The sequence below is a fragment of the Momordica charantia genome, assembly GCF_013281855.1.
Source record: "Momordica charantia cultivar OHB3-1 chromosome 7 unlocalized genomic scaffold, Mcharantia_2.0 BLBB01000007.1, whole genome shotgun sequence".
NCBI lineage: Eukaryota > Viridiplantae > Streptophyta > Magnoliopsida > Cucurbitales > Cucurbitaceae > Momordica > Momordica charantia.
Genome location: NW_028275165.1, coordinates 10,068,870 through 10,081,811, shown reverse-complemented (window position 1 = coordinate 10,081,811; position 12,942 = coordinate 10,068,870). Strand labels below are relative to the sequence as shown.

The window sequence follows — 12,942 nt, the reverse complement described above, 5'->3', positions numbered from 1 at the left end:
GGCGTCAGGCGCCTACGTAATTCTTTTCAACGTTTTTTTTTTCTTTTTTTTTATTTCTTTTTCAACGTTTTCAAAAACATTCTCTTAATAAGAAAAAAAAACTTTATAATGAAACAAAGAGAAAATACAAGATACAAAGACTTCCTTCCTTTACTTTTGTTCTTTCAAAAACGGATAAGAAGGAAAAAACATTTTTCGTAAAAATTTATTGACCTGAAAGTTGAATAGAGGTTTTTCCTCTATCCACTGGTTCTCCAAAATACGGCTTAAGTCTCTGCCCATTTACTTTAAAAACATTTCCTTTAGAGTCAACTAGATCCACTGCCCCATATGGGTAGACTTTAAAAATTTGAAAGGGACCAGACAATCTAGACTTAAGTTTCCCAGGAAAAAGTTTCAACCTAGAGTTGAATAACAGAACCAGATCACCTTCTTGAAGATTGTTCGGCCGAAGACGCCTATCATGCCACTGTTTAGTTTTTTCCTTAAACAACTTAGCATTCTCATAAGAAAAGTGCCTGTGTTCTTCTAATTCCAACAATTGTAACTTCCTCGCTTCACCTGCAGCCAACAAATCAAAATTTAATTTATTAGTAGCCCAAAATGCTTTATATTCTAGCTCAAGAGGCAAATGACATGCTTTTCCAAAAACTAGCCTATAGGGGGACATGCCGAGGGGAGTCTTAAATGCTGTCCTATATGCCCAAAGTGAATCATCAAGCTTAAAAGACCAATCCCTACGGTTAAGATTTACAGTTTTTTCTAAAATGTTTTTTATCTCCCTATTAGATATTTCGGCTAACCCATTCGACTGAGGATGATATGCTGTTGCAACCCTATGACGCACATTGTATTTAGTCAGCAACTTTTGCATAGACCTATTCACAAAATGAGCCCCCCCATCGCTTATCAGACAACGCGGGGTTCCATAACGCGTAAAAATGTGCTTTTGCAGAAAACGAATGACAACTTTGGAATCATTGGTAGCAGTTGCAATGGCTTCTATCCATTTCGAAACATAATCTACTGCTAACAATATATAAAGCTTACCATTAGAAGATGGAAATGGACCCATAAAATCTATACCCCACACATCAAATATTTCAATCTCCAGGATCGGGGTTTGAGGCATTTCGTGGCGTTTAGATATATTACCTGTCCGTTGGCATTTGTCACAAACCTGGGCAAACTTATGTGCATCTTTGAACAGAGTGGGCCAAAAGAACCCACTTTGCAAAACTTTGGCTGCAGTTTTGTGTCCTGCAAAATGTCCTCCATATGGAGACATATGACAAGCGTCTAATATCGCCTCGTGCTCTTCTTCTGCGACACACCTGCGTAAGATATTGTCAGGTCCTAGCTTATATAAAAAAAGCTCATCCCAACGATAACATCGAACTTCATTTAGAAATTTCTTTACCTGTTGCTTGTTGAACTCATAAGGAACTATTCGACTTACCAAATAATTTGCTATATCGGCATACCACGGAACTGAATCAACTCGCAAGAGTTGCTCGTCAATAAACTGTTCACGTATAACAGTTCCATCATCACAGAGCGGGGATTCCAATCTAGACAGGTGATCAGCAACTTGGTTTTCAGTACCCTTCCTGTCCCTAACTTCAATATCAAACTCTTGAAGTAACAAAATCCACCGTATCAAACGTGGTTTAGCATCTTTTTTAGCAAATAAATATTTTAAAGCAGAATGGTCAGTAAAAACAATGACTTTTGTGCCTATCAAGTAAGACCTAAACTTATCAAAGGCGAACACAACTGCTAACAGTTCCTTTTCAGTAGTAGTGTAATTGAGTTGTGCACCGGTCAGAGTCTTACTAGCATAATACACAGGATGCAAGATCTTGTTTTTACGTTGTCCTAACATAGCTCCTATTGCATAATCACTGGCATCACACATGAGCTCAAAAGGTAAATCCCAATTAGGTTCGATAATTATAGGGGCTGAACTTAGAGCAACTTTCAACATTTCAAATGATTTTAAACAGTCATCATCAAAAACAAATGGTCTATCATGTTCTAACAATTGACACAAGGGTTTAGAAATTTTAGCAAAGTCTTTTATAAAGCGGCGGTAAAATCCCCCATGCCCTAAAAAACTTCTAATCCCTTTGACATTTGTAGGAGGAGGTAGCTTTGAAATGATGTCTATCTTAGCGTGGTCTACCTCTATTCCTTGCTTGGAAATTTTGTGACCCAAAACAATACCCTCTTGTACCATGAAATGACACTTCTCCCAATTTAGGACTAGGTTTGTTTGTTCACATCTCTCCAATACTTTCTCCAAATTAACTAAACATGCGTCAAAAGAATTTCCAAAAACAGAAAAGTCATCCATAAAAACTTCTAAAATATTTTCTACCATGTCAGAGAAGATGGCCATCATACACCTCTGAAAAGTCGCGGGTGCATTGCATAGTCCAAAGGGCATTCGCCTAAAAGCGAACGTACCATACGGACACGTAAATGTTGTCTTCTCTTGGTCTTCTGGAGCAATAGTAATTTGATTATAACCCGAATATCCATCTAAAAAACAATAGAAATCCTTACCTGCCAGACGGTCGAGCATCTGGTCAATAAACGGGAGAGGAAAATGGTCTTTCTTTGTTACCTTGTTGAGTTTGCGATAATCAATGCAAACTCTCCACCCGCTCACAGTTCGGGTTGAGATGAGCTCATTCTCCTCGTTGGCCACCACGGTTATACCCCCTTTCTTTGGTACACACTGTACTGGGCTTACCCAGCTGCTGTCGGATATTGGGTATATAACACCGGCGTCAAGCCATTTGAGAATTTCTTTCCTTACAACCTCTTTCATCTTCGGGTTCAATCGCCTTTGACTCTCAATAGAGTTCTTAGCATCTTCTTCCAATAGAATTTTGTGCATGCAAAAGGCCGGGCTTATCCCTCGGATATCTGCTATCGTCCATCCAATGGCCTTTTTGTGCTTCTCCAAAATCTGCAATAAAGAATATTCATTAGTAAGTGATAAATTGGAAGCTATAATAACTGGTAAAGTGTCGTTATCCCCTAGATACGCATATTTCAAATGCGACGGCAATGGCTTCTGCTCCAACGTGGGTGGTTCCACTATGGACGGAAGTAACGACTTGCATTCTTCTTTTTGTATTTTTTCAATAGGACTAGCCACATCTTCTGGTCCTTCTGCTATCTTATCAAGCTCTTCTTCAATCTCTGTAACTAATAAGTCATAAAACTCATCAAACATAATAGGATTCAAGCTATTTATAGCAGAGCACTCTTCAAAGTCTCCTGGTAATTTCATGGCGTCTAGAACGTTAAATTTAACTTCTTCATTATTTACCCTCATTGTAATTTCTCCCTTCCTTACATTAAAAACTGTATCCCCAGTGGCTAGAAATGGTCTTCCCAAAATAATGGGAACGTCTAAGTCTGCCTCGCAATCTAGAATGATAAAGTCCGCAGGGAAAATGAATTTGTCCACCTGGACTAAAACATCTTCTATCTTTCCCTCAGGTCTTATGATAGATCTATCTGCTAGTTGGAGGGTAACCGTAGTAGGTCTAGCTTCTCCTATGCCTAAAGATTTGAAAACTGATAATGGCATAAGATTAATGCTAGCGCCTAGATCACATAATGCCCTACCTAAGTTTTTTCCTCCTATGGAACATGGAATGGTAAAACTGCCAGGATCATTACATTTCATGGGTAGCGGGCTGCCTACAGCTTCACTACTACATTTTGTCATGGCTACCAGTTCATGCTCTCCTATTTTTTTCTTCCTAGAAACTATATCTTTCAAAAACTTAGCATAATTTGGCATCTGTTCTAGAGCATCTACTAATGGTATATTTATGTGCAGTTGTTTTAAAATATCTAAAAATTTTCTAAACTGGGAATCATTATTTTTCTTAACTAATCTTTGTGGAAACGGGGGAGTAGGGGTAAAAGAAGGCTGTACCTGTGGAGGAACACTCGGGGTGTCCTTATTACCTTTTCTAATATTTTCTTTTTCTGGTGTTGTTGGATTTTCTGGTATCTTTACAATTGGTTCAGTGGACGGAATCTGTACATCTGTTGTTGGCATTGTTGGTCCATCATATGCCAGTCCACTCCTGAGGGTGACAGCTTTGCACTGTTCTTTCCCTTCTCGTTTTGGTAATTCAGTATGGCCTGGAAAAGAACCTTGTGGTCTATTCTTCAATTCATTGGCGAGCTGTCCCAATTGGGTCTCGAAATTCCTCATTGATGCCGCTTGGGATTGTATCACTGCGTCGGTTCGGGCCATGTACTCCTTCATCATATTCTCAAGATTTGAGTTGTTATTTTGAACTGGTGGAGTCTGTGTTCTCTGATTGTACTGCTGTTGCGGTGGTGGGATGTATTGCTGTGTAGGTGGAACATAGGGCTGCTTGTTCTGTTGGCTCTGCCCTTGATTAAAACCGCTCGAACCTCCTTGTCCTCCCCATGAGAAATTAGGGTGGTGCCTCCAACCTGGGTTGTAGGTGTTCGAATATGGGTTAAAGTTCCTATTGTTCCCATGTCCTACATAAAAAACAGAAGCAGGGTTATGTGGACAATTATCATAGATATGGTTTTCACTGCAAAATGAACAAATGAGATCGTTGACTTGGCAAACAGGGGCGGCAGGAGTGCAATAATCCGACTGCACAGGTTGTATCGGCGTGGCTAATGGATTTTTTATTCCCAATGCCATCTCTTTCAGCCTCTGGTTCATTGTAACCATCTCTTTTTGCATCGAGGTCGCAATGTCCAGAGCCAAAACTCCAGCTGGATCTTGCTTCTTTGGTGCTGCCCTAGATCTTTGCGAACACCATAGTTCGTTATGTGAAGCTAAGTCATTTAGAATGTCAACTATCTCGTTGAATGTCTTCTTTGTAAAGGCTCCGTTGGCAGCATTGTTTAGCATCATCTTAGTAGGATGATCTAAACCTCTAAAGAAATGTTCTATCTGGATGCATGCCGGTAAGCCATGGTTCGGACATTTCCTGATTAGTTCTTTAAATCTCTCCCACGCCTCGTGAACAGGTTCACGATCATACTGTCTAAAAGAGATGATCTCCTCTCTGATATCAGCGTGGCGAGTAGGTGGGAAGAATTTTGTTAAGAACTTCTCCACTAACGACCCCCATGTGGTGATGGATCCCGGTGGAAATGCATTGAGCCATGCTCTAGCTTGGTCCTTCAAAGAAAATGGAAAAAGTGTTAGTCTCAGAGCATCATCTGTTATACCAGGTAATCGAAATGCATTTGCAATTTGAATGAATGATTTCAGATGATCATGTGGATCCTCATGTTCCTGCCCTCCAAAATGTCCAATTGTCTGCAACATTTGGAACATCATTGGTTTAAGCTCAAAGTTTGCGTGGGCTGGAATAGGGTTGACTATCCCTGAATCAAAGTTCTGAAATGCCGTGGCGGCATATTCTCGCATTGCCACGTCTCTGTTGTCCGCCATCTGGATATGGTTGAATTCATCATTTCTTGCATGATCCCTCATATTACCGTTAACAGCAGGTGGATCAACCGGATCACGAGGTGGAATATCTGCCATTGATGTGCTCGTACTCTCTACCTCACTTTCAGGATTGATTTCACCTTCCCTCTCTTTTTGCTTTTCTAGTTGTTTTCGAAGTTTTTGCTCCTTTCGAGTTTTTCGAAGGGTCCGCTCAATCTCAGGGTCAAGGGGTAGAAGAAAAGATCTTGTGCTCATGCACTTTAACTTACCCTTGTGAGATAAACGACCAAAAATATAGAACAAAAACGGTGGATGGAAATTACACCCAACAACAATTCACAAAAATAAAAACTAAAAGAATTTGAAAATAATTTTAAAACTAAAGTCCCCGGCAACGGCGCCAAAAACTTGACTGGGATGTTTATGCTGAACGCACGCGCTAAGCGTGGTAACAATTATATAGATGCAAGCGCACACCTGTCAGAGTAATATAAAATGGACGGAGTATCCAAGTATCGATCCTCAAGGACTTCTAAATAATTTCCAAACTCTAAAGTTTTAAAGAATAGTGAATGTTGGAATGAGTGATTCTTGTAAAATGGGAAGCGGTCACAAATAATGGTTTGGATTTGGGATTTGGACTTATAATAATAAAACCTAGCCCGAATTACTTCAAGTTAGCCAACAAAGAATCAAGGATATGCTAAGGACGATATACATTTCACTTTAGGAACCAACGACTACGCTTTTCACTTGACTTATGTCTAAGTAAGTTCAAAGTCCTAAGACATTCCCTAATATGTCTATTACGAGAGATATCTTAGTTTTAGGATGGAAATAGTCGCAACCTCGGGTTAAGGTCCTATGTCTAGGCTACTTAAGCGGAACCCTTATGTCTAAGGCGCTCCTCTCCTCGGTTTAACCACTCAACAATGCAAATAAGCAACCTTTTCAGTATTGACTTGTTAAGACTTACAGTGGCCTTCTCTAAATCCTAACATTTTGGGAAAACATGTTGAGCAATGAATGGAAAGCAAAAACACTACTTCTTAGCAACCCTTTTTAGACATAAAAGGCTAACTATCCATAACCGGGCTAGAGACGGGAATTTAGAAAGACATATTGAAGAAAATACAGCAAGTAAAACGGTTGAATGTGGAATGCATGGGTAAAAAAAACAAAAGTTAACTAACGGAGAGTTTTTATCGGGATTGAGAGCTTCGCCCTTCTCTTTCAAGCAAGGGAGAGTGTCACGTGCTCTTTCCTCCAAAAACACAACTCTCTTAACTAAAAATAAAGTAAAGACAAAGAGAAGATAAGCAAAGTGCTAGATTTTTATATATTTGAATAAGTAGAAAATAACTAAGTACAAATGGAAACAAAAGAAAGCTCAATAAAAGAATGTAAAGTACTCGGGATTTAAAAACCAAAAGCAACTAATGAAAGCAACTCAAAAGTACTTAGAAAGCAACAAAGAAACACTAAAAATGATCAAGAGAAGGAAGCAAGGCTTGATGAATTTGGTGGAGAAGTTGCTGGAATTTATAGCTGTGCAGAATTGGTTAGGTAGGTCCTAAAACGATGGTGAATCACCCATTTCCAACTCCTTTGACTGACCAAATCGTGCTCAAACTGATAGTGGAACACTTCTTCTACACGTATGCATCGGTTGGAACCATCAAAACGCATTGGAAGACGCGTTTCATTAAGGGCAAAGTTGGAAGAAAACCTGTTTTTCTGCAGGCATCCCAGGCGCCTGGCGCCTCCCATGATACTTTTTCGTCTTTTTGCTTCTTTTGATTAATTTGCACTCCCAAATGGTCCTAAAATGTCGTAAATACAATATAAGCCATCCACAAACCATAGTATATGAATTTTGCATGAATTGGAACTCAAACGATCGAGAAAAATCCGAAACAAAGCTGAAACATAGTAAAAACAGCATCTAAAACCTTCTTTTTACGCATGTAAACAAGCGTAATCACTAGCTTAACTACCCTACCCATGATTTGGAGCTTGCTGCGGTGGTGTTTGCCTTGAAGATATGGAGGCATCTTCACTGCCCACCAAAGTTTGAAATATTTCTTCACTCAGAAAGAACTTAACCTAAGGTAGAGAAGATGGTTAGAACTGGTAAAGGACTACGACTGTGAGATCATTTACCATCCGGGTAAGGCAAACATGGTGGCCGATGCACTTAGTAGAAGAGTAACGAGCATAGCACCCTCGGCAGTGCTCCATAGACCGATATTAGATGAGTTGGACCGTTTTGAGGTGGAGTTAGCGGTGGAAGATGTTTCGGTAGTGTTAGCTCGACTCTCGGTTGAACCGACCTTGAGACAGCGGATCATCGCTGCATAAATGGGAGATCCCAGCTTAATCAAAGGTTTCAGTATGGTGGGTCAAGGAGATTACTATCTTTTAGAAGTGTTAAGAAACCCTTGAGAGTTGGATCTAAGAACCTTGCTAACGAACAAGACCCATAGAACTCAATCCCAAAAACCCCGAAAACAAGTATGGAATCAACCCAAGGAAAAGTTTTAGAACGGATTACCTTGATGATCAATATCAAGAGTAGAGAAAACTTGTTTCTAAACTCGTGATTCGAATCACTCCACAAGAGGTATGATCAACACCGCTTGAATGATCCTAACATGCAAATTCTAAAGACACAAGAAATTGCACAAGAAATGGGAGATAAAGCTCTCAACCAAGCTAATGAGAAAACTCACTTTTCATTCAACTTCAAATTGTGTTTACAACAAGACATCTCAAGGTTATATATAGCCATCCTAGCAAGCCATATGAAAAGTCTTAAGCAAATGAAAAGACTTGTAACTTACAAGAAATGAAAAGACTTGTAAATGAAAAGACATAACTTACAAGAAATAAAAAGACAAGCAATGAAAGGTTAAGAACATGGAAAGTCAACCAAAATAAGTGCAATCTCGTCCATAATGAGGGATGTGAGTGTTTGACTTGGTTTTTGAATTGAATGAGTTGACTTTGACTTGTCTTGATGGAGTTGACTTTGACCTTGACCAAGTAGACTTTGACTTGCCTTAAAAATACTTAAAAATGCATAACTTGCACCAAATTGAAGTGCATAGTTCCAACTTCTTGCACATCTTCCTTTTAATTCTCGTGTCGAGTTCACGAACGCTTGGACACGAAGTAGTAAGGCTTGTTGAAGTTTTCGAGCTCTTGATCTTGTAATTGGTCCATGAGGCATGACAAAGAGAGCTCCTTGGTTCATATCATCCTCCCCTTCTTCAGAAGGATTCGTCCTCGAATCTATAAGATCTCCTTGCAATGCAACCTTGTACTCGGCATCTTGAGCGCGTTCAAACATGTTGATAAGATAATAAATTTGTATGGTAAACTTGTAATTGCTTGTAGTAAAGAAAAACCTTGCAGTCTTGTTCCAAATTCCTGGTTTAAATCCCCAATACAAGGGCATTGAAGCAATGAGTGAATGTGGCTTCTGAGTGTTGCCGAGGTCTTCATTTTGCAGTTGCATGCTTTTCTTACTCTCCCCAATTTGCACAATATTTGTAATCTCGATCGCTTTCTCAATAAGTACCTCCTCTGTGGTTGTGTACTCATCAGGCGTCAAAACCTCAACATGCACATCTTCTTCAGCATCATAAATAACAACATCAATATTAAAATCTTCTTGTTGGGCATGCAGAATAGTTTGAACATTCGCATCAATGGCATCTTGATTCTCTGCCTCATTTGGAATTTGTTGATGATTTTCCTCTTGAGGCGGACAATCGTCCTCTTTTTGAACCGATTTTGTAGCATGCCTCTTCATGTCTTCGTATAGCATTTTGAACTCTTGGCACAATTCATTGAGGTCATTTATGTTTTTGCGAATCCCGACCAATTCCTTCGTATATGGATCATCGCCATGGTGATTATCATGATATCGCCGGCTATTGTGGAACCGTGATTTCTGTGAACGTTCAGTGTGAAACATGGCTGCAAAACAAAGTTAAAGTAACAAAGAAAAAAAAAATGGATCTCACAAGCACTCCCCCACTAATTCACTCATTAGTGAAGTTCACTCGTGCTTAACCCTCAACACTCAAAATAATGTATCGCTCCCTTACAATCTCTCCCTCACAACTTAGTACACTCTTATGCACTTCAAACAAATCGGTAAGTGAGTCTAGCAAAGTTAAAAGCTATGTGCATTTCAAGTGGTTTAGACAGCACATAAGAACTCAAACAAGGGTGTGATTTTAGGAGTAACCCGAATAACAACAAAGAAACAAGTTAAGAAAAAAAAATAATGGACAGAATTATAATGGAAGCTAGAAAGAAAAGAAAGTAGAGTTAAAGATAAAGATGGTTGGGAATTGAGCAACAAGAAAGTAGCATGAGATTTCAATGCAAGGCTACACAAAGAAGTAATGACAAATGAGGTCTTCTATGCTTTTTCCTCTTTATTTATTTTTTTTTTATCAGTTATGGATCAGCAAAAGCACAATAATGCTAACAATAAATGCTTTCACGTTCAGTTTTTATTCTTTTTTTTTTTGGAATCAATCAGCAAAGTTCACGAATTTCACCACTAAGCAAGTCGAATTAGAAGACTTCAAAGAAGACAGATTTGTAGATAAGACCCAGATCTATAATAATGCAGAGAACGAAAATTGGAAAAGATGAACGAAATTGATACTTTTTTTTTTTATTTTGTAATTTTAGACAGAATGCTAATATGCTTAGATATAATAAAACATAAGCAAATGAATAAGGAATTCAAAGAGATAAATGCAAGGAAACATATATCCGATCAAAGAGCCTAATTCTCTGATACCAAAATGTTAAGAAACCCTTGAGAGTTGGATCTAAGAACCTTGCTAACGAACAAGACCCATAGAACTCAATCCCAAAAACCCCGAAAACAAGTATGGAATCAACCCAAGGAAAAGTTTTAGAACGGATTACCTTGATGATCAATATCAAGAGTAGAGAAAACTTGTTTCTAAACTCGTGATTCGAATCACTCCACAAGAGGTATGATCAACACCGCTTGAATGATCCTAACATGCAAATTCTAAAGACACAAGAAATTGCACAAGAAATGGGAGATAAAGCTCTCAACCAAGCTAATGAGAAAACTCACTTTTCATTCAACTTCAAATTGTGTTTACAACAAGACATCTCAAGGTTATATATAGCCATCCTAGCAAGCCATATGAAAAGTCTTAAGCAAATGAAAAGACTTGTAACTTACAAGAAATGAAAAGACTTGTAAATGAAAAGACATAACTTACAAGAAATAAAAAGACAAGCAAATGAAAGGTTAAGAACATGGAAAGTCAACCAAAATAAGTGCAATCTCGTCCATAATGAGGGATGTGAGTGTTTGACTTGGTTTTTGAATTGAATGAGTTGACTTTGACTTGTCTTGATGGAGTTGACTTTGACCTTGACCAAGTAGACTTTGACTTGCCTTAAAAATACTTAAAAATGCATAACTTGCACCAAATTGAAGTGCATAGTTCCAACTTCTTGCACATCTTCCTTTTAATTCTCGTGTCGAGTTCACGAACGCTTGGACACGAAGTAGTAAGGCTTGTTGAAGTTTTCGAGCTCTTGATCTTGTAATTGGTCCATGAGGCATGACAAAGAGAGCTCCTTGGTTCATATCAAGAAGATACGGCCTTCTCTATCAAGGAAGACTATGCGTACCAAGAGATTTTTCTTTAAGGAAGGATTTACTAACCGAGGCCCATAAATACCCTGTTCTCAATGCATCATGAGAGCACCAAAATGTATTGGGATCTCAAGAAACAATATTTGTGGCACAACATGAAGCGAGAAATTGCCCAGTTTGTTAGTAAGTGTTTGACATGTCAGTAGGTGAAGGCCTCAAGACAGAGACCCACCGGGTTGTTGCAACCTTTAAGAATACTTGTTTGGAAATGAGACGACGTGGCCATGGACTTCATTACAGGTTTGCCGAGGACGGTTAAAAGATACACAGTGATTTGGGTGATTGTGGATTGCTTAACAAAGTTTGCTCATTTCATACCAGGCAAGGCCACTTAATCAGTAGAAAGGTGGGCGGAGCTTTATTTGCAGGAGATAGTTAAACTTCATGGCATACCAGTGTCCATAGTGTCAGATCGAGATCCCCGCTTCATGTCAACTATTTGGCGCACTTGGGTCCTAGCTCTATTTTAATACGACGTTCCATCCCTAGACCGATGGTCAGACTGAGCGTCTGAATCAGATTTTGGAAGACATGTTGAGAGCTTGCATATTGGACTTCGGTGGTTCTTGGGACAAACACCTGTTCTTGATAGAGTTTGCTTACAACAACAGTTATCAGGCAACAATTGCAATGGCTCCATATGAAGCTTTGTATGGGAAAAAGTGCAAGTTGCCAGTTCATTGGGTTGAGGTCGGTGAGAGAGTCCTGTTGTGACCAGAGTTGGTGCAGGAGACTAATAGTGCCATCTAAAGGATTAGGGCAAGAATGCAGACGGCTAAGAGCAGACAAAAGAGTTACGCTGATGTTAGGCGAAGGGTGTTGGAGTTTGGCATCGGCGACCACGTTTTTCTTCGTGTGGCACCAGTGAAGGGAGTCCTACGTTTTGGTATGAAGGGAAAACTTAGTCCTAGGATTGGTCCTTTTGAGATCTTCGAGCGCATTGGCCCAGTCGCTTACAGGTTGGTCTTGCCCCTGTCGTTGGATGCAGTGCAGAACAAGTTCCATGTGTCTATGCTGAGGAAATATGTCCATGACCCTTTTCATGTCTTGGATCCCGAACCATTGCAGTTAGATGAAACCTTGTGCTATAGAGAGGTGCCTATTGAGATTTTAGCAAAAGAGACGAAGGTGCTGAGGAATCGGGCGATTGACTTGGTGAAGGTCCTGTGGAGGAATCACCAAATCGAGGAAGCTACTTAGGAAAGGGAAGACGAGATCAGAGCCCGCTATCTTGAGTTGCTCGATCGACGAACTTTCAAGGACGAAAGTTTTTGAAGGGGGGAAGTCTGTAACGCCCGCGTTACTCAGGTTGGATTGGGTTCTTTTTTTAGAAATTATTTTAATTTACTTTAATTGTTTTATTTAATTTTATGTTGAGCTGCTGGTGTTTGTTGTGAGTTTATTGGCTTTTATGTATTTATTTATTTATTGTTTGACAAAGAGTTTGTTTTCTTTAGCAATTGTCCTGGGTCGTTGGGCCGATTGCTTACTTCTATTATTGGAGATAATTACGTTATAGCAATACAGCCCCTAGTCGGTAACAAAGAAGTGTGCTCTTGATCGGGTGCATGCATCCATGAAGGACAGTAGCTTGTGCCCTGCCGTTGCGTCGACGAGCTGATTTATCCGAGGTAGGGCAAAACTAACTTTCGGACATGCCTTATTAAGGCCCATAAAGTCAATACAGACCTGCCACTTGCCGTTAGGCTTTTTGATAAGCGCCAAGGTTGCTCGG

The 12,942-nt window shown here is 39.5% G+C and overlaps 2 protein-coding genes and 1 non-coding gene across 3 annotated transcripts; 2 read left to right on the top strand and 1 right to left on the bottom strand.

Moving 5' to 3' along the window:
• Positions 1–205: 205 nt before the first annotated feature.
• Positions 206–9,461, bottom strand: LOC148210309 (uncharacterized). Its single transcript, XM_088126279.1, has 4 exons — positions 8,799–9,461; positions 3,733–4,216; positions 1,310–2,880; positions 206–811 (listed from the first exon to the last, which is right to left on the bottom strand). The coding sequence occupies exons 1-4, from the start codon at positions 9,459–9,461 to the stop codon at positions 206–208; spliced, it is 3,324 nt and encodes a 1,107-aa protein (XP_087982405.1).
• Positions 4,989–5,095, top strand: LOC148210310 (small nucleolar RNA R71). Its single transcript, XR_015792470.1, has one exon. It is a non-coding gene; the product is annotated as a small nucleolar RNA R71 (small nucleolar RNA).
• Positions 9,462–11,972: 2,511 nt separating the features above from the next.
• LOC148210308 (uncharacterized) lies at positions 11,973–12,407 on the top strand. Its single transcript, XM_088126278.1, has one exon. It carries the CDS (start codon positions 11,973–11,975, stop codon positions 12,405–12,407), a length of 435 nt encoding a protein of 144 aa, XP_087982404.1.
• The last annotated feature ends 535 nt before the right edge of the window (positions 12,408–12,942 follow it).

Coding starts and splice junctions, on each gene's coding strand:
- LOC148210309 (XM_088126279.1), bottom strand. CDS start 9,461: ATGTTTCACACTGAACGTTCACAGAAATCACGGTTCCACAATAGCCGG. Junction 4,217..8,798: donor CTCAAGATGCCGAGTACAAG/GTTGCATTGCAA, acceptor CAATTGGGACAG/CTCGCCAATGAATTGAAGAA. Junction 2,881..3,732: donor AGCCATGACAAAATGTAGTA/GTGAAGCTGTAG, acceptor TATTGGAAGAAG/ATGCTAAGAACTCTATTGAG.
- LOC148210308 (XM_088126278.1), top strand. CDS start 11,973: ATGCAGACGGCTAAGAGCAGACAAAAGAGTTACGCTGATGTTAGGCGA.